The sequence below is a fragment of the Symphalangus syndactylus genome, chromosome 12 (genome assembly GCF_028878055.3).
Source record: "Symphalangus syndactylus isolate Jambi chromosome 12, NHGRI_mSymSyn1-v2.1_pri, whole genome shotgun sequence".
Lineage (NCBI taxonomy): Eukaryota > Metazoa > Chordata > Mammalia > Primates > Hylobatidae > Symphalangus > Symphalangus syndactylus.
Window position 1 is genome coordinate 89,270,195 of NC_072441.2, and position 22,415 is coordinate 89,292,609.

General features: G+C 51.8%; 2 protein-coding genes and 1 long non-coding RNA gene across 8 annotated transcripts in view; 2 read left to right on the plus strand and 1 right to left on the minus strand.

Annotated features, from left to right (window-relative positions):
* Nucleotides 1–11,333, minus strand: part of NECTIN4 (nectin cell adhesion molecule 4) — an 18,530-nt gene extending 7,197 nt beyond the window's left edge. The window contains exons 1-2 of the mRNA XM_063627047.1: nt 10,999–11,333; nt 1,375–1,734 (exon numbers count right to left, since the gene is read on the minus strand). Coding sequence (XP_063483117.1) covers nt 1,375–1,734; nt 10,999–11,077 — 439 coding nt within the window. The 5' untranslated portion in view covers nt 11,078–11,333. The remainder of the gene's footprint in view (nt 1–1,374; nt 1,735–10,998) is intronic.
* Nucleotides 5,615–12,504, plus strand: LOC134734490 (uncharacterized). Of its 2 annotated transcripts, XR_010117612.1 has the most exons (4): nt 5,615–5,867; nt 6,438–6,598; nt 6,724–6,816; nt 8,695–12,504. It is a non-coding gene; the product is annotated as an uncharacterized lncRNA (long non-coding RNA). The 2 variants fall into 2 exon arrangements; XR_010117611.1 differs by having other exon boundaries at nt 5,615–6,598.
* Nucleotides 12,505–18,262: 5,758 nt separating this feature from the next.
* On the plus strand, nt 18,263–22,322 carry KLHDC9 (kelch domain containing 9). 5 transcript variants are annotated; one of them, XM_063627082.1, is made up of 6 exons: nt 18,263–18,332; nt 19,250–19,346; nt 20,643–21,039; nt 21,323–21,482; nt 21,575–21,773; nt 22,037–22,322. In XM_063627082.1, exons 2-6 carry the CDS (start codon nt 19,340–19,342, stop codon nt 22,198–22,200), a joined length of 927 nt encoding a protein of 308 aa, XP_063483152.1. In that variant the 5' UTR covers nt 18,263–18,332; nt 19,250–19,339; the 3' UTR covers nt 22,201–22,322. The 5 variants fall into 5 exon arrangements, with proteins under 5 accessions (XP_063483152.1, XP_063483153.1, XP_063483151.1 ...); XM_063627083.1 differs by lacking the exon at nt 18,263–18,332 and adding an exon at nt 18,404–18,430; XM_063627085.1 differs by lacking the exons at nt 18,263–18,332; nt 19,250–19,346 and adding an exon at nt 20,398–20,458.
* The last annotated feature ends 93 nt before the right edge of the window (nt 22,323–22,415 follow it).

Below are 22,415 nucleotides of genomic sequence, written 5' to 3' on the forward strand. Positions count from 1 at the left end.
GGTTTTTATTTTTACTCCAAGGCTGATGTTATTAACTCATATGTGAATAAAGGGAAACTATAAAAACCTTTATTTTATTTATTTATTTATTTATTTATTTATTTACTTTTGAGACTGAGTCTCCCGCTAACGCTCAGGCTGGAGTGCAGTGGCACGATCTCGGCTCACTGCAACCTCCGCCTCCCGGGTTCAAGGAATTCTCCTGCCTCAGCCTCCTAAGTAGCTGGGATTACAGGTGTGCACCACCACACCCAGCTGATTTGTGTATTTTTAGTAGAGATGGGGTTTCACCATGTTGGCCAAGCTGGTCTCAAACTCCTGACCTCAGGTGATCTGCCCACCTCAGCCTCCCAAAGTGCTGGGATTACAGGGTGTGAGCCACCTCACCCAGCCAAAAACCTTTATTTTTACCGTCAAAATATTAACACAGAATGGAAAAGACTTAACTTGACCATAAGTCCAGAGTTCACCACAAGTGCCCACAATATAAAGTGATGGTTTAAAAAGTGCATGTGGCCCGGCGCGGTGGCTCACGCCTGTAATCCCAGCACTTTGGGAGGCCAAGACGAGCGGATCACGAGGTCAGGAGATGGAGACCATCCTGGCTAACACGGTGAAACCTTGTCTCTACTAAAAATACAAAAAAATTAGCTGGGCGTGGTGGTGGCCGCCTGTAGACGCAGCTACTCGGGAGGCTGAGGCAGGAGAATGGCGTGAACCCGGAAGGCGGAGCTTGCAGTGAGCTGAGATCGCACCACTGCACTCCAGCCTGGGCGACAGAGTGAGACTCTGTCTCAAAAAATAAAAAAAGTGGTTGTGATCTCAGACCACATTCACTGAAGGTCCATATCAAGGAAGGTATTAGCCCCACTGGTCGTGTATGGCCACACTATAGCTGGGCCTGTGTCCGCATTCAGGACCCACATTGTAAAAAATACCATGGAGCACAGGATGGTGAAAGAGGCTTAGAAACTGTCTTTGGTGGAACTGTGTCAGGGTCCAGTAAGTTTAGCTTGGAGAAGAGTAGATTTGGGTGGGGCATGACAAAGGGCCTCTGCTTTTGGAAAGGTGGTTGTGCAGAAAAGAGAATAAGCCAGTGCCATATTGCCACAGGGCAAAAGTAACAGAGGGAGTTTCATGTCGTCGGAAGGAAGAAATTCCTAATAAATGGATTCTTCCCCAGCTTTTGGGGTTACTTGGAGAGAATTTCTGGATTGGGTGCGAGGATAGCTAGCTGCATGAAGCTCCCTCACCTGAACATGACCCCACTTTTTATTCCTGTTCTACCTCTGCCTCATCCATCTCTGCAGTCCTCATCTCTGCTTCCCCCTGCATCCACAGCAGCTCAGACCATACCCAGAGATCCCCACTTACCCAGCACTCGGAGCCGCAGCCGCGCCTGGAAGCTGCCGGCGGGGAAGGTGCTGACCCGGCACTCATACTCGCCCTCGTCTGCCTGCACTGCGTTGCGCAGGAGCACTGAGCCGTCCAGGGGGTCGCGTGGGGGCGGCGGCTGCTCCACGCGGCCCTCGTAAGCCGGGCTCACATGAAGCCCGTATTTGGAGTGCAGTAGCGCTAGTTCCTGGGCGCCTTCGCCCGCGTCCACCCGAGCCCATGCCACTTGCCCCACTTGCTCGCCGGAGTCCCCTCGGTAGAAGCAGGGTAGTTTTGCGTCCTGGCCCAGCACCACAGTTACCACGTCTGAGGTCTCCAGCTCACCCGCGGGGCACCGGCCTGCAGGGGGCAGAGAAGGACAGCCACCATTCGGGGTGCTGCCAGAGCTGGGGGAGCACAGTCATAATGATAATGACAGCAAAGGTGGCCGGAACTCCTGGAGCATTTTGTGCTTGCAAAGCACATTCAGTTCATTACCTTATTAAATCTACAAAACATTCCCAAGAGATAGGCGTTATTATCACCATTTAACAGATGAGGAAACTGAGACCCAGAGAGAGGAAGTGGCTTGCCTAAGGCCACACAGACAATTTATGGAAGACTCACACCCTCTTGCAGCCTAGGATTGTACCCTGAGCAGTTGCAAGGTGGGAGGCTGTAACAGAACAGGAAGACCCAGCCTCTGCCCTCAGGGAGCTCACAGTCATCAGGGAAATGGAATTTATGCGCAAAGAAACAGGGAAAGCCATGAACAAACTTTCAGAGGAGGTTCAACCCACCAACCAGGAAAAAGTAGATAGTTTCAGAAAATGTGGCCGGGAGCCACGGCAACAATCCAAAACTGTTGGTGTCTGGAATGGGGCACATAGGGTAGGAAGGGTCTATTCAGTAGGCCCTTTGGAACATTCTTTTCATGGCTTGAAGATGAGATACCTGGATTCCCATAGCGCAGGAAGTGTTCCATGTGGGAGGAAAGGCATGAACCAAGGCTCAGAGGCAGGAATGAGCAAGCCACTAAAGACAGAAAGGGCCCAGGTCAGAGGCCCAGAGAGATGAGATCAGGGCAGACACACAGCAACCGGGTCAGAATTGTAAGCCAGAATCGGAGGACAAGGGACAAAGGGCTAGTACAAAGGACTAGTATTTTGCATATTAATGAAGCCCTCAGGGATTCTGGAATCAGAGCTATCCATCATGTTACCTTATCTGCAAATAAGGATCCACTCCCTGCTCTCATGGGACTTGAGTTCTGCTCAGGAGCAAGAGATACATATGGAGACACATATGGAAACATGTGATGATGGTTTCTGATTTAGTGCTCAGGGGTGTGTTACAGGCCAACCGTGGGATGGGGCAATCACTATGGGACTGAATCATTTGGGAGGGCCCCATACATGAGTTGGGTAGGATTAGGAGGGAGAGAGGCCTAGAAAGGCATTCTAAGTCAGGGACCACGGTGAGCAAACACCAAGGAGATGGAGAAGGTGGCTTGTTTAGGAAGCAAAGAGGAGAGGACCCAGCCTAAGACAGGGTGTGTGTGTTGAGCAGGAGTGGAAAATATGGTTTGGGCTGGGTGGGGCCAAATCACTGGGGAACTTCCATACCAGCAAAGGAATTCAGACTTGATCAAGAGGAAATGGGGAGTCACTGAAGGTTCCTTAGCCAGGGAGTGCCGTGAGCAAGTGGTGAGGGGCAGTCACTGAAGGCTGCAGCTGCAGCCTGGGTGCAGTAGCGCTAGGGTGGAGAGGAGGGGACAGTTCCAGGGGGAGATTTGACAGGGATTTGGTCACTGACCAGAAAGAGAGATGAAGGAGAGGAAGGACTCAAAGGCAGCTCCTAAATTTCTAGGATGAGTAACTTATGAGGGAGACAGGGCCTGAGGATGTTCATTGTTGGGAAGAAAATAAATTTGGAGTCATGGAATCAAAAGTGAAATATGGGCATTGGGGCCTGGGGGCGGAGCAAAGGAACATGCTGGGATGGCGGGAGCTCCTTGCCTTGCAATGCGTGCCCCAGCAACCCCCAACAGTGTGTTGTCCCTGCCTCTGCCCAGCAAGCCACACACCTTGTTGTTCCTCACCTCTGCTCACACTGTACCCCCTGCCTGGAATGCCTCCTCCCTATGTCTGGTAGCGCCTACTCATCATTTAAGACTCTGCTTAGACATCATTTCCAGCAGGAGTCCTCCCTCCTCCCACCCCCACCCCAGGCAGCATTAGGTGCCCTTCCTCTGTGCTCCCCAGCACCCTGCTTTCACTCCTGTCACAGCACTTTATCCCTATTTTCTGGGCCTCACATCACATATGGAACCATTGTTTCTGATTTAGTGCCCAGTGGTATGTGGGTTCCGTCAACATTTATTGACCAAGTGAATGAATGAATGGGTGAATTAATAAATGAGAGAGACAGAAGGTAAGTATAGAATGAGGAGGAACAGGCTGGGCACAGTGGCTCACACCCTAATCCCAGCACTTTGGGAAGCTGAGGCAGGCAGATCACCTGAGGTCAGGAGTTTGAGACCAGCCTGGCCAACATGGTGAAACCCTGTCTCTACTAAAAATAAAAAAATTAGATGGGTGTAGTGGCGAGCGCCTGTAGTCCTGACTACTCGGGAGGCTGAGGCAGGAGAATTGGTGAACCCAAGAGATGGAGGTTGCAGTGAGCTAAGATCATGCCACTGACCTCCAGCTTGGGCAACAAAGCGAGATGCCATCCCCCCCCCAAAAAATGAGGAGGAACAAGCATTGGACAGGCCAGGGAGGAACATTACATGGTAATCTTGGGGTGGAGGCAGGATAGGCTGGGCTAGCTAATTGGGTTCACTGCCAAAGGGAGCACCTCCAGACTGGACAGAGGAAAAAAATAGGGTTGGAAGGAGGCAGGCATGGAGGGAGGAAATGAAGCCCCACCAGAATGGATCAGAGAGTTTTAGTGAGGCAGCACATAGAGCACAGGAAGGGGTTCCTGTGGCCCTGCTACCAGAAGGAGAGGGAAGAAGGATGCTGTTGGGTGCTGAGAGGGCCCAGATGGGACAGGATAGACCTGCAGGGCCAGATACCAGGGCCCTGACCTGCGTAAGCTAATGTTGGTCCCACCCAGCCCAGCCTGGGAGTCCAGCTAACCACCCGCACCCCTCCCAGGCTTCTTCTCCTCCTGGCACTGGAAAGAACAGGGCTGCCAAGGAAGGGCTGTGAGTGAGCTTGGGTAGGGGATCTCCAGCACAACATATCCTCTGCTTCAAACGCTGGTGTCTGTGAAGGTCACAGGGATCCCAAGACCTGCCCCATTAGGACACTCAAACCTTTCTAAAGACTATTTCTGAGACAATATCAGATGGCATATTTTCCACCCCTATTCCTATACTAGCCAACCACCTGCTGCCTCCCCACCACTAATCACCTATATTTCCCTTGGAAAATACCTTCTTAGGGTACAGCAGGCATTAGATACCCAGCGCATGCCTGAATCTCAATCCTCCATGTTCTCACCTGTGAGTCCACGATCCCCACCCCTAGGGGACAAACTGAAGCTTCACAGACCGAGGAACCCAGTAAAACAGGAAATTCCCTTCTGGATATCTCCCACAGATCCTCATTGTTCTAAATCCACTATTTAGTAGGAACATCTGAGCCTGAGGCAACACCCTCCTCCAGCTGCGTACCCCCCTACCACCCTAGGGTACAAGAGAAGAGAAAATAGAATTTGGGCCCTAGAATCCCTGTCCTTGGCTAAACAGACCCAGAAGTCCAGGTTTCCAGGCCAGGGCAGGCCAGGACTGCCTCCTCCTTCTCTCCTCCACCCAGTGTCAGCCTGGCGTCAGCATGATGATGTCATCAGACCAAAGGAGACACATTGCTTGCCTGGTGAGTTCACCTTGCGGGCATGTGGTGGCCAGACCAGGCCAAGCCCACAGACCCTTCTGTTGCAAATTGTTTACTGAGGCTGGTGGACTCCGGCTGGTTGGACACTCCTCCCTCTGACCCTCTCACCCCTCCTCCCTGGAGCACCAGGACGCTGGTCAGGAGCCTTGGTGACTCAGAAGCTGCCTCACAGCAGCAAGCCTAGCCACAGCCACCACCACCTTGCGCAAGGGAGAGAACAGGCCCAACTGGCCAGACGGGATCCCTGCCCTTGGCCTCCCCCACCCTGGCCAGGCCCCCACGGGCCTCTTTGGAGCCCAGCCCTTTGTGTACCCCGCCCGCTCCCAGACAGGCCCTCCATTCCAGGTTTGGGCTGGCTGGCTGTTCCCCACCCTATGCCTGAGTCTCAACTTTCCTTTCTATGTGAGCCTGGCCTCTGATCTCAGGAGGGGAAACTGAGGCTGGCACTTGCTGACACCCAGCCATCAAGAGCATCTTTAAGGAAGTATCTTTTCTTTATGAGGGGCCTTTCTCCATCAGTATTCCCTGCTGGGACTTACAGGTGTGAATGTAGGGGATCCTAAAGGTGGGTCTGTGAGAAGGAGGAAGGGAGTAAGTATGAGTTTTTTGTGTATGGGGAGCTGTGGCTAAGGGCCTGGCCAGTCTTAGTGCTGGTTCAAACGCATGTGAGGCTATCGCCTTGCATAAACTGGTGGGTGTTTGGCACATATATGTTTTCATATCTTATCTTAGGGGCATATACGTACGTACTTGTCTGTGTCCAGAGGGAAGAGCTGTGTATCAGTATGTGTGAATGTGTGTGCACATGATTCCGTGTGCGTGTCACACCCTCTGTATGCATGGAGTGCATTCTTGTCTCGCGGAACTCTGCACACATAGTAAATACTTTGCTGTCGGTTTATCTTGGCTTCCACATGTCTCTCTGTCTCAGCTGCCATTGGTCAGTGGTATGTGGCTGTAGCCTTTGCCTCTGCATCCTGCCTGGAATGTTACCCCCAGCATCCTTCCCCACCTTACCCCAAGACCTGAAGACATATTCATCTCAGGCTCAAAGTGGAAGTACCCAGAGATGAGGTCACTGTCCCTCCAGGTGATGGGAACTTGCCATTAAGGACTCCCCAGCAGAACAAAACAAATGTTCCCTCTCCCCTTGCTCCTCAGGTTCCTACTAAAAGGACTCCCACCCTTCTCACCACTACCCCCAGCCACTCCCCTGGGCTCCTCAGCAGCTCTGGCCCCTCAAGGAGGCCTCTCCCTGGGAATCTCTGTCAGGGCTCTGCTGCTGCCACCACCAGAAAAACCAGCTCTGGCTCCAGGCCTGGGTAAGGGTTGTCTGGTGTGGGTTTGGGGGGGGTGAGGGGAATTCTGCCTGGGGCTAGGGGGAGGGGTCCAGGCTGTCTAGGGTCTCATGCTCCTTTGTTAACTCCTGCCTCCCCTTACCTGACAGCAACAACCTCCACCTGAGAGCTGGAGTATGTGGGTGAGTTTGGAGTGAGAAAGGACCTGGGAGGGACGCACCAAAGCTCCCCATCCAGGACAGGTGACACAGACAACCCAGCAAACCCCTACCATCCACTCTTTCCCCCATAACCTTGGCCTTGGAGTGCTAAGGAACTTTAAAAACCAGAAGATTCCCTCTCCGCCTTCATCCACCTCCCTCACTTACCCCCCATTGTCCTAAGCCCCCCAGCTTAGTGAGAGCTTCCCAGCCTGGGCAAAACGCCCACCCACAGATTAGTGTCTGGGGAGGGGGGCCACACAATCACAAAGGGAGATGAGAACAATGGGGAGGACAGGCCTTGAGGCAGCCCCACTCTGGCCCAGACACAGCTCCCAGCACAGATAAGTCCCCTAAACCCCCCGGAGCCAGAGTCTGAGCCTGGCTGAGTCACCACAACAGCCACACTGTGGGTGGGAGAACCAGGATTCAGCTTCTCCCAAACTCCTGAGATCCTAACCCCTGCTCCGCACTGCCCCTCCACCCACCATGGCCAGCTCTGCCCCATCCCAAATCACAGCCTCAACTCCAGCTCTCAAGACACACCAGATTTAGAGGGAAGGGGGTGGGGGTGGCCAGAAAACTATGAGAAAATCTCTTGAGGCCAGAGGCTGCCTGTTCCAGTGAAAGAGTGACCTCAGCCGCCTTCTCCACAGCCTTCCTTCAGGAGGCATGGCAGATGCCTCCCCAGTTCTGAACTTCACCTCCTCTTTTTTTTTTTTTGACATAGAGTCTCACTCTGTCACCCAGGCTAGAGTGTAGTGGCGCGATCATGGCTCACTGCAACCTCAATCTCCTTGGATTCAGGCAATCCTCCCAAGTAGCTGGGACCACAGGTATGCCACCATGCCTGGCTAACTTTTTTATTTTTTGTAGAGACGGGGTTTTGCCGTGTTGCCCAGGCTGGTCTCAAACTCCTGGCCTCAAGGGATTCACCTGCCTTGGCCTCCCAAAGTGCTGGGATTATAGGCATGAGCCACCAAGCCTGGCCCCCTCCTCATTTAGATTCTCTTCCCAAATTAAGACCCTAGGCTTCTCTACTCCCTTCCCTTCTGACTTCGTTTCCCGCATCACCTCCATCCCTTCTCTCTGCCTAGACTTCGGTCAGAACAAGTGCAAGTTTTTGCAGACTAGAACATCCAATCATTCTCTCCTCACTGGGCTTTTGCCCCAAAGTAGCTAATCCCCATTCACTTTGCCTAGAGGACCCCCAGATCCTGAGGCTCTGGTCCGGCTGATGGAATCATGAACTCTAACCTCCTCATCTCTGTAGCTAGGGTCTCCTTGGCCCGGCCTCCTTAAACACTAGGGTGGGAACAAGGTCACTGGGGTCACAGGGCTTCCCTGGGATTCTCCCAGTTCTCATCACCTCCCTTGCTGGCTTCCCCGGGTTTGGGTAGGTCCTATAGGAAAGGGCCTGCCCCCCCTGTAAACAGGAGTAGAAAAGTAAGGATGGGCCCCTCCCTTTCGAGGAAACTAACCTCAGACAGAAAGCTGATCCTAACCCCCAGAAGGCAGACCTCAGAATGCAGAGCACCACTCGCCCTCTGGTCCTGCAGAGCTCCTGAACCCGACAAAGAGCTAGGGACTAGGATCCTAAAGGGGGGAGGGGTGTCTCGTGGATTTGGGTCCCTCAGCCCCAGGGCAAGAGATGGGGGAGGGAGAAGGGAGGAGACCTCACCCGGAAACTCAACCCATTAAGGAGAGACAAAGAGCTGTGGTGCTGAGGCGCCTCCCAAGCCTGGGCTCCTTTCCCTGTCAGGGGTGGGGCAGGGCCCTGGGGCTCAGAGCTCTAATGTCCCAGGATTTGGGTGGGGGGTGAATTTGCAGTAGGGCCAGGAAGGCAGTATCCTGGGGAAAGGTACTGTGGTACCCTCTGAGAGATGGGACCAGAACCCTTTCCTCCTCCTACCTCCACAGCCAGACCCAGTGACCCTTCCAACACCCCAGCACCCCACTTCAGCCAGGTCTGGACCATCACAGAGTCATCGTATTTCAGAGCTGGAAGGTCAATAGAGATCATCTGGTCCTAGCTCTCGGTCTACTGAAGTCTGGTTTCATCGCTGCCCAAGATTACCAAATAGATTAATAGCGGAAACGGGATCTGGACCCGAGACTCCTGACTTCCCAGTCCAAGGATTTTTTCAGAGACATGAAACATTCCAGGTTCCCGGGAGCCATTAAGGAGCGTCTACACACAGAAAAGCCAGAATGGGGGTGGTAGTGGAGGTAGGACCATCTGATCCTCAGGCTAGGAGTCTCCAGCCCCCAGAGCAACCTCAGCTCTGTGCAGGTTGTAGCTGCAGCAGCAGCAAAGTGGCCTCCTACCAGGTACCAGCTTCCTGCGGCAATCTGGAGCCAGGCTTCCTCCCTTACTGTCAGGCATTGCATGAGGTCTAACTAGAAGGGGGTCTCCTTTCCCCTTCCCTGGGCTTCTCTTAGTAAGAACAGTTTTGCCATCATGGAAAAGGAAGGCAAGAACCATGTAATGCAGTCACCATTGCATCTCCAGCATCTAGTACCCCGGCTGTACCCAGTGTGCACTCAAATGTACTATTCTTCAATGAACTTAGAGTGAGAACACCAAGACACTAACCCTGGTTATGTTCCTAACACTGAGCAGAGGTAATCAGGGATTCCAGACATAGTGACCTGGCCTGGGGGCTATGAGGGACCATGAAAGGGAAGGGCTACACTGGCTCTTCTGGGGGTACTGCTGGAAGCTGGGGGTGGGAGAGAGAGATTGGCTCCTCAGTTCAGAGTCAAAGGAAAGAGATGTTTGTGTGTGTGCATGTGTGTCTACTCCTAACATTGAGTAATCTTGCAGATCTCACTTGCCTCTCTCAGTTTTTTCATCTGTAAAATGAGAGAGTTGGAGTGGTGATCTCTTTGATCTCTTCCAAGTCCTGAGATGGCATGACTCCACTCTTTAGGTGTGGGTAGATCCCACAGGAAAGTGACTGCTGGTGCCCCAACTCCAGCAACTAGGCTCCACCTTTTTGACCTAAACAAGTGAGAAGGATTATCTGGAAGATGGGAATTAAAACACAGGTGGTAGGGGACTGTGAGGGGATGGCAGGGGTAGGAGCTCAGTATCCTATGACTGGAGGCTGGGCCCATGACCTATAATAAAATCAGAGTTGGAGCAGCCCATACCTCCACCAATCCACACATCTAGGCCTTTTTCCCCTCCTCAAAGCTTTGGCTGGAGATGGAGGTAGGGGAATCACTGCTAGATCTTGCTGGGCAACAGAGGCTCCCTTGCTACTGCTCCTGGGCCTGAGAATCAAACTATCCTGTCCAGATCTGGCCCTATCTTTTGAAGGAGAAATATTTCTGTTACTCATTACCGTAGGAACAGCCTATGGAATCCCACTGAGGTCTCACTGTGCACACACACGCACACACACTCTCCTCCACTCTGAAGATTATACATTCCTATAATTCGTATTTGCTCTATATGCATTAGACAGACAGGAGGTGAGGAGTAATACAAGGCATCTAGTTAAGAAAATGGGGGAACAGGAGATGAACAAATGAGGACCACACCCTATCTAGAAGGTTCCCTATCTTAGACCCCCACCCATCTAAACCCCCTTATTACCACCCTGGCACCTAACACTGTGCCCAGGGAAAGGGAGGGGTCAGTGCCAGGCGCTCTCAGCTCTCCCTATAGTCCCCAGCAGGTGCCCCAGTCCTGGTGCTCTAGAACGCCATGGAGAGAAGAGAAGGAAATAGAAATCCCCCATCCACTCTCTGGGCATCAGGCTTCCTGCACCCTGATGACTGCAGAAACCAGCTGAGCCCTGAGTCAGCCCCAGTTCCAGGCAGCCGTTCCAGAGCCCAGGGGGTAGGCCAAGGCACCTCCAGGAAACCCTGGGGTGAACAGGATCCTCACAAGTCCCACCTGCCTGCCCACCTGCACTGGGTCACCATGTCTATTTCCCAAGACAGCTCAGGCCTAGGCAAGGCTTAGTGACCCCCAGACATAGTGACCTGGCCTGGGGGCTGGGAGGAAACATGAAGGGGAAGGGCTATACTGGCTTTTCTGGGGGCACTGCTGGAAGCTGGGGGTAGGAGAGAGAGAGACTGGCTCCTCAGTTCAGAGTCAAAGAAAGGAGAATGTGTGTGTGTGCGTGCGTGTGTGTCTATGTGTTTGTGCATGTGTGTCAGTGCCAGGTTGGGCTCAGAAGCAAGTGTCCTGATGGTTCAGGCAAGTCCTACCTGTAAATGATGCCAGCAGTAGAAGCAGCAGCAGCCAGGCCTCAGGCCCCCACATCTCGGCTCCCAGGGACAGGCGCATGGTTGAAAGGCAGACTGCCCAGCGTTTCTGAAGTTCCACCGAGATCTCCCTGGGAGCCGGCTGCAGACTTGAATAAGGAACTAACCCAGAAGGCAGGAAGCTGCAGAGTTCTTGCCTCTCGCACTTGGGTCTCCACTAGGGGACCCAGCTCCGGCCCCGTTCTACCCACCCAGCCGTAGCTACCCCCAAGAAGCCGTGATCGGGAGCTCCGAGCTCCCCCAGAGCTACTTCCCACGCTGTGGCCAACAACGACGGCAGAAACCTGGGAACCTGCTCAGCAGGTCAGAACAGGTGCGTCTCTGGGGGCTGGGCCTGGCACGGAGACTCAGCAGCCACCGCCCCCATGGCCTGGGCTAGCTAATGGGCGCCAGGGAGGGAGGGAAGGAGGGAAGGACCTGGGTGGGGTCGGTGGGGTCCCATCCTCAGCTCCAGGCTTTACCTGCGAGTATGTGGAAGGGGCTATGAAGGGAGAGGCAAGGGTCGGGGCTAAAGGAGGCCCAGGGCACCAGGCCAGGCCAGGATGAGCAGGGGCAAGGCCCTTGTGGGTAGAAAGGAACCCAAGCGTCCCACACCCCAGCTAGCCTTGCTACCTCTTGGGGGCCTTGACAAGTTCCCGGATCTCCTGGAGGGTCTCAGCTTTGGAGCCACAGAATCGGAGAAGGCCAGAACTGAGGAAGGAGTCTGTCAGTGCTGCGCTGTATATTTCATTCTTGAGATGAGAAAACCAAGGCCCAGAGAAGGGGAGGGACTTGCCAGAGGACACACAACTTAGTCTCATGGTTTGCTCAGACACCTCTATCCCTGAGGTAGGGAAGTAGTTCAAAGACCCCTGAGAAAGAACTTACGTAACTCCTCTAACTCCAACTCCATATAGAAGAGGCCAAGGAAGTGGCCAAGGAATTAGCCCTAGGGGTTCCTGGCTTCCCTATCAGGGCCCTCTCTCAGCTTCAATACCTTGTTACCTGGCCAGGAGTCCCAAAAGCTCAGCAGCACAACTTGAATGGAGAGAGGTTCCTCTCTACCCTCTCCATGGTCATTTTACCCAGTTTACTCCAAGGTCACTGGACAAGACCACATGTCTGGACTTTGCAAGGACAATCTTAATTTCAAGTACTCTGGCCCTGTATTCCTATAAATACATCCTTGTCAGACCATGTGTTTCCATTCTGAATGCAGAAAAAGTGACCGCCAAGTTACACAAAACCTTACTGCTCTCCCTGGGATAGCCAGAGGGAGAGGGCATATTCTGAGCCCACTGAAAATTTAGTGAAGGGGAGGGGCAACATCACTTGCAGACTAGGGCTAAAACCAAAACCAGGTAAATATAGAGATAGACGTGGGAGAAGAAAAAATATAGGTTAAAGTTTTGCAATAGGACCCTTCCATCTGGAGAAGGCAGAAAGGAGGAATAAAGAAGCAGTAAGGAAGAGTTGTTCTATGTAGATTTTCTACCACCACCATCCCCACCAACTCTACCTGTCAAACTCTTATTCATCTTTCAAAGCTGACCTCAAATGCCACATCTTCTTGAAGCCTTCTCTGCTCCTCCCACCCCAAATTAATCTTTCTTCTATTCTTCCTCAGCCTTTGCTAGTCCTTTTATTATAGCTTACGTGCTCATAATTTGTGCACATCTTATCTCCTTAACTAAATTGCAAGCTTCAAGTCAAAAAAACATTGATTGAGGCCTGCTGTGTGCCAGGGATTCAGTAAATGTATTAAATTGCGGGACAGGGCAAGAGTTGTAGCCTGTGAACTCCTTGAAAGGTGGGCTTGTTTTATAATCTTATCTCAGTCTTCCATGCTAGGACAGGCCACAGAATTTCATGGGAACTGACTACATTTTGGTGAAGGCATGCATTTCTGAATAAATGAGTTGTCCGGATGGAAAGGGTGGTGAAGTAGGGTCAGTAAAGCAGAGATCCTGACTGGCCGTGAGTTACTATCCTGAACTGGGGTTGTGACCTGGACTTTACTCCTGTCGCTGGACTATGACCCCAACTCTGGCTCTAGATGCCAACTGTCAGCAATGACCACGGCAGTGACCTCTTCTTCAGGGGCTATTTCCTGCAGGTCAGAGGCCCTTAAAGGCCAGGCCGGATGCCAGAATTCCCCAGTTTCTCTCCACCTCCAACCCCTTCCCTTCTTCAGGTCCCCACCTGTGCCAGGGGAACAGCCCCACCCAGATGATGCTTTGAGATCCACTGTGGCAGGGGTGGAGTAGGGCCAGCGGGAATGGGAGGGGGAGCATCCTGTGTTATAATTATCACACCTTGGATCCTATCACGTGCTTTCGGAGGAGCTGCTTTCCTTCCCACGGATTCACCCCTCCAGGTACAGGAAGCCACAGGAGAAACTGAGGCACAGGAGTGGAAAAGCAGTTAGTTCACAAGATGGATATCCAATCTCCTTCAGCCTATCCATTCACAGTATACCCCTGTGAAAGTGCTACCAGTCAGAATGTCTCTGAACCCCTGGTTGGGCCCCTTAATCACTCACCCTGAACTCTGGCCATACAGAGCATGGAAGGGAGGCAGAACTGTCCAGAGGTGGAGTTAGGGTATGGCTATACTCATTTTTTCATAGGTATGATGCAGCCTTGAAATAGGCTAAGGGCACCACAGGGCCTGAGAGGGAGCACTAGAGTCCAGCAGCCCACTCCAGGCCTTTGATGGAGGTAAGGATCTCTCTCTCTCCTCATTTCACAAATACCTATCTCAAGTCCCTCTGTCCCCTCCTTCCCCCTCAACCCTGTATGTCTCACAAGGGCCATGCTCTTGGAGAATATGCCCTCAAACTTAGGCCTTTCCTACCCTCTCCTAGGATGAAGGCTGGGGAAGGCATATTCTAGGATTGAGGCTGGAAGGAAATATTGGATGAGGAAGATTTTCTTTCTTTCTTTCTTTTTTTTTTTTGAGACAGAGTCTTGCTCTTTCACCCAGGCCAGAGTGCAGTGGCGCGATTTCGGCTCACTGCAAGCTCTCTGCCTCCTGGGTTCCCGCCCTTCTCCTGCCTCAGCCTCCCGAGTAGCTGGGACTACAGGCGCCCGCCACCGCGCCTGGCTAATTTTTTGTATTTTTAGTAGAGACGGGGTTTCACCGTGTTAGCCAGGATGGTCTCGATCTCCTGACCTCATGATCCGCCCACCTCGGCCTCCCAAAGTGCTGGGATTACAGGCGTGAGCCACCGCGCCTGGCCGGAGGAAGATTTTCAAGACCAATGCCTGGTATTCTGGTTCGGTTCTCCCTTCCATATTGCATTCCCATTCCCCACATGCCTCACTCCTACCCTCCTCCTACCCACATTGTGGGCCCTAAGAATGAGAACAATTCAAGCCATGATAGTGTCTTTATCATGTGTGTTTGTCTGAGTGACATTGCTGCGTGTGTGCCTGCATCCATGCATTCCTTCAACAGACAATAAGCGAGTGCCACTATGTGTCAGGCTCAAGGGAGGAGACAGAGACGTAACACATACTCCCTGCCCTCAAGGAGCCCTCAATCAGGAGAGGCAGACACAGAAACAACTGTAACATGCTATATCCCACCATCAGGTGTTCCCTACGCATCTCTGTACACATACATGCTATGCACATATGTGGGACTGTCTCTGTGTGCACAGCAGCGGATGTTCTTCATGATCTGCATGCATCCAAGCATCCGCTTATACCTGTCTCTGTCCCCATGACAGGCTGCACGCCTCAGCCAAACCGGTTGGAGTGGGTTGTGCTGAAATTTTTGTTTGTGTCAATGGGACTTGAGGTGAGTCAGAGAGGGACAAGGATGGGTGGGGTGGTGTGGGGGAGAAGAAGAGTGAGAGTGAGGGTCAGATTGAGTGGGGGAGGGAAGGAGTGGGCCCAGGTGGGAAGGGGTGGGAGTGAGAGTGGGGTGCAGGAGGATGAGTTGGGGGTAGGAGTAGATGAGAGAGCTCCTTGGTGAGTAATATCCTGTCTGTCTGCAGTGAGGTCCCAGGTCAGAGAAGAGTCAGAGGCTGGGGGAGAGTCCCTTGTGCTTAGGGAGAGAGGAGGGTGAAAAATAAATCAGAGCGGAACTAGTTGGAAGCATGAGTGTGGATAAAATATTTGTGATCCATTTCTGTACAGCTTTGTCTCTGTGATAAGCTATTCCTGATCTGCTCATTGCAAACTTTCTGCAGTTTGTACAGAAAGGTGTTGGGGAGCTGATGACGTGGTGAAAGATTACCAATATGGGCCTTGATCTCACCCCCCAGGACCAAGGCTTCAAAGTCACTCCTCCTGCTCCTCCCTAGGATCACCCCTGCTCCATCCATGGAGGTATGGGCATACCCCCATACAGAACACAGGAGCTCCAGCAGCTTTTCTTCCCCTAGAAAACACCTTTACTCTCCTCCAGATGGAACTTCACTATGCTCAATATTAGGATGGTGGCCTCTTGTTTTCTAGGAAATTACATCGAAACATTGCCATGTGCTATGTTGTTCTTTGCCTATCCTGCAGGCCCACCGATTCCCCAATACCCAGCCCCCAGCCCCATCCTTTAATGATAACCACATTTTTTGTTTGCCTAACAACCCTTGGAGCTCAGGGGGCTGAATCTGCTTGTTCCTCGAGGGCCCTAAAGCTGGAGTGTGCCATCCAGGGGAGGAGGCAGCTAAATGCAAGGCATGTTCAGGTCCTGTTTCTCAGTAGATCCAGTTGTGTACAGAGTCCCATCCTCCTTGCTCTCACCCCATGAACTTCCCAAGTTTCCATGAACACTCTACCACGAAATCCAGGACCAGAGTTTGGGTTAAGGGACAAATGTCTTTATTTTGACACTAAGACCCCACTGTGGGGAAATTCTACTCCCTGAAAAGGCCCTATGTATTGAAGGTCACTCAGGTCCTCATCAAAAATTGAGACCTTATGACTATGCCCGGGGACCCCAAACTGGTGCTGTAGTTCTAGAAAGCAGCCAAAGGGAAGAAGTCTGGCCATTTCTGGAAAGTTCTAAAGCTCCTTGCAGGAAAGTCAGATGGCTGGCTCTGGTTAGCAGAAAAAAGGGGGCAGTAACCCAGAGAGAAAAACACAAAAGTCGAAACAGTGAGAGACAGATCTCAAGGCACAGTGAGAAAAATGGAAACTTAGAGACAGAAAAATATACAAATACTCCCTGACTTTTATGACAGGGTTATGTCCTGATAAGCCCATTGCAAACTGAACATATAAGTTGAAAATGCATTTAATATACCAGTCGCTAGCCCTAGAAACTATCAAAATTCAAAATTCAAGTATGGGTCCTACCGAACACGCTATCATTTTTGCATCACTGTAGTTAAAAAATTATAAGTTGGGTCGGGCATGGTGGCTCACACCTGTAATCCCAGCACTTTGGGAGGCTGAGGCGGGTGGATCATGAGGTCAAGAGATCAAGACCATCCTGGCCAACATGGTGAAACCTCATCTCTACTAAAAACACAAAAAATTAGCTGGGCTTGGTGGTGCGTGCCTGTAGTCCCAGCTACTCAGGAGGCTGAGGCAGGAGAATCGCTTGAACCCAGGAGGCGGAGGTTACGGTGAGCCAAGATTGTGCCACTGCACTCCAGCCTGGTGACAGAGCAGGACTCCGTCTCAAAAAAAAAAAAAAAAAAAAAAAGAAAAAGAAAAATTGTAGGTTGAACCATCGTGAGTCAGGGATTGTACTGGAGACACACACACACACACACACACACACACACGAGTTATTGAAGGGGAAGAATTCAAAGAGACAAAGTGGCTAAAGTGGCCAAGACAAAATCTGAAACAGAGACAGAAGGACCCGAAGAGAAATTTCTGGATGCCATGATTACTCAAGTCCTTCCCTCTTCTGCCCTCAATTCCCACCACTCAGCAATGACCCAATGATACTTTCCTACTCAACATTGCCTACTCCCTCAACAACATAAGCTCCTCCCCATCCTTATCCCACCTCTCCATCATTCTCTAACTTGGCTGATTACCACTCCCCTCCACCCTAAAGCCTGCTTACAATTTCACCTTTCTCTCAATCTCCTTCTAGCTCATATCCAGTCAAAGGAGCTCTCAAGATCTGACCTCGTGCAGTCTCTTTGCCTGGTCATTTCTCTGTCCTTTTGTCCCTGTCTTTATTCTGGCTGAGCTGAGAGCAAAGAGTCAGAATTGGGGCCAGGATGGCATAGGGCCAGGAAGTCAAGCAGCCAGAATGAGCTGTGTGAGAAATAGACAAGGGTCAGGGTACAGCAGAAGAAGAGTCAAAGAAAGGGCCTGAAGGATGGGGACAGCCTGGGAGACATGGGCAGAGGGAACTGTGGGAGTCTTGAGTGCGACTAGGACCCTTTGGTGCAATTGTTGGTCTTTCTTCCTTTCTTTCTTTCTTTCTTTTTCTTTCCTTCTTTCCTTCCTTCCTTCCTTCCTTCTTTTCCTTCCTTCCTTCCTTCTGTCTTTCTGTCTTTCTTTTTCTTTCTCTTTCTTTTCTTTCTCGCTCTCTCTTTTCTCTCTCTCTCTTTTCTTTCTCTCTCTCTCTCTCTTTCTGTCAGTCACCCAGGCTGGAGTGCAATGGCACAATCGCGGCTCACTGCAACCTCAGCCTCCCAGGTTCAAGCGATTCTCTTGCCTCAGCCTCCAGACTAGCTGAGACTACAGGCATGCACCACCACGGCTGGTGAATTTTTTATTTTTATTTTGGTAGAGATGGGGTTTCACCATGTTGGCCAGGCTGGTCTCGAACTCCTGGCCTCAAGTGATCCGCCCACCTGGATTACAGGCGTGAGCCACCACACCCAGCCCAATTGTTGGTTTTCTGTATGTACTGAATAATGCTAAGAACCAGAGATGGTTCCAGGGTCAGAAAATGGGGTTAAGGAAGGGAGAAGATAGAGTAAGAGCTTTGTGAAGGTTTGAGGCAGGGGGGCATAGATTTGGGGCTAGGACAGACGTCTAAGGCTAGGTAGGAAGCTGGGTGCTTGCTTGCTAGAGATCACACAGACTCTTGGCCAACTGAGACAAAGCCAACGTCAGAGGATCACATCAAGATTACAAGACTTTCAGGATATCCAGTCCCTGCTCTCATGTCTGGACAGAGGTTGTCCCTGGATATTATTAGCAGGTGAAAGCAGGTTCACAGCCCTGTCTGCCCTTTTCCCTGTCTCTCACAATTTTCTCTCAGTTCCCCCTTTCACTTATCTTAGTGCCCTTTCAGTTTATGTATCATTGACAAGGTCGTTATAGACCACTGCAGATGCTGTCCTGTGGTGTGAAGCATGTGTCATACAAGTCCAGGTTGGCTGGTTTGCTTTCTTCCTCTCTCTGTTTCTCTCTTTCTGGCTTCTTTTCTCCCTCCTCCAAAATACAGATTTGGTTCAAACTAACCTAAGAAGGTAGGAGTCCTAGGCAGTTCCTCTCCCAGGGTCTTGGGATGGCAAAGCAATGGACAGATGCTTCCAGCTATTAGGAGGAACTGGCAGCATCTAGGTACAGAACTGGAGAGGGTACAGCCAAGGAGTATGTGAGGTTCAAGCTCTATGTCTAACTAAGATGCCTACTGCTAAGGACTCAGAGTCAGAGAGGAAGCTGGGAGAGAGGAGCTGGAAAGGCCCGTGGGGTGGGGAGTTCCCATTTCTATCCAGGAGAGGCAGAAAGTAAGTCTAACAGAACAGCCAAGACTTAGGCAAAAGCAGGAGCCTAAAATGGACATATAGGCCAATAAGGTTTAGGCAAAATTGCCCCACCCCTGAGGCAAGCCCTTGCCTAATCCTAGGAGTATGACAGATCTGAATCCAGCTGTTGGGAGGTGAGCCAGTGAGAAGCCTGAGGGAAAAGACTGACTTTTAAATTTCAGCCAAGGACAGTAAAAGTTAGTGATTTTTAAGAGATTCTTACCATGATTTTGGAAAACTGAGAATACTGCCTGTCATACTCAGGGAAAGCTATAGTTGGGAGGGCAGAGACTTTCAAAGCTATTGTTGAATCTTGGCTTTAAGGTACAGGTGGGGAACAGGTCCTGGTAATCTTCCAATCTCTATAACTGTGCCTTTCCTGCCCATGCCATCCCCATGCTGAGTACCAAGAGTTGGGAAGAGGAGGGGAAAGCCCTGCCGTGCTATGAGACCCTGCATTACATGCCCATCCTCACTGCAGCCCTGGCCACTGTCTCCTTTCTTTATTTCTTTTCTTTTTTTCTTTCTTTCTTTCAACAGGGTCTCACTATGTTACCCAGGCTGGTCTTGAACTCCTGAACTCCCGGCCTCAAGTGATTCTCCTGCCTGGCCACTTTCTATGGTCTCAGTATGTCAGGTATGATGGGGAGCAAGGTGATGTGTAGAAACCAAAGGCCACAAGTAGCAGTCATCATTCCCACTTACAGCCCAGTCCCAGAGGACACAGATCCTGTTTTTGCCCCACCCCAGCTGTGTTGGGAGGAAAATTCTGTCCGTATTTCCTCCTTCAGCTGAAACCAGAAAGCTTGCATCTGGGCCTCTTCAGTTATCACTTAGTCCTGGGGGACAGAGTTAATATCTGGAACCTGGCTTAAATAAAAGATATCAGGGAAGGGTAGGAGTCTGTTTTTCTCATTTTCTCACTCTTCCCCCACTTCACCCTTCTAAGGCTGCGTGGGTTCTCTCTCTCTCTCTCTTTCTCTCTCTCTCTCTCTTTCTCTGTGTGTGTATGTGTGCGTGTGTGTGTGTGTGTGCGTGTGTGTGTCCCCTGAGAGACTGGGTTCTGCTACCCTCTAGTGGCCAGAGCTGAAAGGACTCTCCCACCCAATCAATTGGGACCTTCAAGCCTTTGGGAATAAACCAACAGCCTATTTGATGAATGACAAAGCTGAGAAGGCCTAGAGAGAAATAATGCCTTTGAGGGTCAGGGGCATAGTTGGGACTAGAACCCAGGTCTCCTGTCTCTCGGGCCAGTGCTCAGTCCACTTTCACTTCCCCACCCTCTGACTTTTGCTTCTCCTTCGTTGCTCATCCCTGGGGTGGTTAGCCCAAGTAAGAAACCCTGAAGCCAAATGATCCCTCCCGGCCCTAGTGGAGCAGCATCTGCACCTCAAATGTCAAAATCGCAAATCAGTTCACAGCTGAGATCACAGGGGTTTATTCTGAGGACCCGACTGTCCTCCGACTTTCTGAGGTTAACAATCTTGCAGGATTTTTATTGACCTGATACAGCTCCCGTAGCCTTGGTGGCACCACCATACGGTTCCCGATAGCCACCCAGGTGTCCTGTCTCCACGGTAACTGCTGCTTTGCGACCTTCGGTTTGCAGCGGTCGCGCTGCAGCCGCTGCAGTGGTTGCTGGGCGACCACGGAGAGAAAGCCGGGACTTGAGGTGGGAACCCCGGCTGGCGTCCGGTAGGGGGAGGTTCCCGGTGAAGCCCGCGGAAGGCGAGGTGCCTGGCCCGCCATGTAGGGGCTCGTTCCAAGCCGCAGACCCCACCGCCCTCCCTCTCCCCGGGGCCCATGGCGGTGGCCGTGCCCCCGGGTCGGGCCGCAGGCTCAGGCTGGGCCTGGAGGCCAGTGGCGCGGGACGCGCTTTTAGCTAGGGCCTTCCATTCATGCACCGAACTGCAGGGACGGTTCTATCTCGTAGGTGGTCTCCTAGCAGGAGGAGAGAGAGAGCCCAGCAGCGATACGGTGGTCTTCGACCCGGCTAGCGGCCAGGCCGTACGATTGGGAGCCCGGGGCAGCCCCCCGCGCAGTCACCATGACGCGGTACCCGTGGGCGGGCGTTGGCTCTGCGTGGTGGGCGGCTGGGACGGGTCTCGCCGCTTGGCCACAGTGACCGCACTGGACACAGAGTGCGGTGTGTGGGAGGCGTGGACAGCGACCCCTGGTGACTGCCCCCCCGCTGGCCTCAGTAGTCACACCTGCACCGGCATCTCTGACCGAGAGCTGCAGGTGGCTGGCCGGGAGGGCGGTATCCACACTCAGCGACGCTATGGAAGCATCTACACATTAAGGCTGGACCCCAGCGCCCGCACCTATTGGTATGGCACCCCCTGCCCAAAACCTTTCACTCTCATCTACACTCTGGAAAAACAAAAGCCTAAACAGATTTCTCAGGCAGTTTATCCACGTCCTCACTCTAGCACCCTCCTTCCAGGGGAACCTACCATGTTTAAGCTAGCTGAGCTCTCTACAGTATTACCCTCCCTCTCATCCCACCTACTGCACTGCCCTGTGTCTCTTCTCTATCCATCCTTGGGAAGGGCGGTGGCACTTATATTTTCCAGAAAACCCACTCAGCCCTGAATTTCTACATATCCACAGCTACAAGCAAGAAGGCTGCCACATAGCCTCACGCTCAGGTCACTGTGCGGCCCTGCTCCAAACTCCTGGACCCCATCCAGGTCATCAGCTATTGCTCTTTGGAGGTTGCAACTTAGCTGAACCAGAAGTAGCTGGGCATTGGAGTCATGGGAAAATTAAGGTATTAGCTCCTCACACATCTTGTTTAGGATGGGAAGAGGCTAAAATTGTGATGCCCAGGTCTCTTCAGACAGTCCTTTCTTTCTCCCCAAGGAGGAACCACCTGTTGCTCCTCATTTGATGGAACAGCTTGCAAGGCTTGTGAGCAGTGGGCAGGGGTCCCAGAAGGGGCCCCATGGACTACGGCATCACTCATGTTCTGTGGTCGGGCCCTTTGCTGTGCTGTTTGGTGGAGAAACTCTGACCAGAGCTAGGGACACCATCTGCAATGATCTCTACATCTATGATACCCGTGAGAGCCAGACTAATGGCTGAAGGGGGGAAAGGTGGGAAGATGGGGGAACCTGAAGACTACAGAAAGAGGATGGAGTGATGGGGTAGGGAGGAGGAAAAATTAGTTGACAGGAGTTAAAGGAGTACACAGAATATTAAGCATTTGAAGAGGCCTAGAAATCAAGTGAGCAGAAAAACAATGGGCAAGGCCTTGGTCGTGTTGAGTTCTGTGAATGCCAAGTGCTGCTGCCTCAATAACCACCCTCTGCCCCTATCCAACAGGCACATCTCCTCCTCTGTGGTTCCACTTCCCCTGTGCAGATCGCGGGATGAAACGTGTAGGCCATCGCACCTGCCTTTGGAATGATCAGCTTTACCTGGTTGGGGGTTTTGGTGAGGATGGCAGGACAGCCAGTCCACAGGTTTGCATCCTGGACTTTATCTAAATAGTGCCAAGACACATCACTAAGCCTCGTTTTGTTTTGCTTTGTTGCAAACCTATAAAGCATTATCACCAGAGCTATCTGCTTCACTTCAAATGCTTATTAAATTTCAATGTGAGACTTAAGATTTGTTTCTGAAATTTTGGGGGGGAGGGGGAAGGGCAGTAAACAAGTGGACATACCTTTATTTGCAAGGAAAGGATAAAATAAATATGGGT

Bases quoted from the DNA above. Each gene is read 5' to 3' on its own strand.
- KLHDC9 (XM_063627081.1), top strand. From the start codon at position 20,513: ATGGCGGTGGCCGTGCCCCCGGGTCGGGCCGCAGGCTCAGGCTGGGCC. The intron at 21,483-21,574 runs GTATTAGCTCCT...TTTCTCCCCAAG, and splicing joins GGAGTCATGGGAAAATTAAG to GAGGAACCACCTGTTGCTCC. The intron at 21,774-22,036 runs GTGAGAGCCAGA...CCTATCCAACAG, and splicing joins TCTCTACATCTATGATACCC to GCACATCTCCTCCTCTGTGG.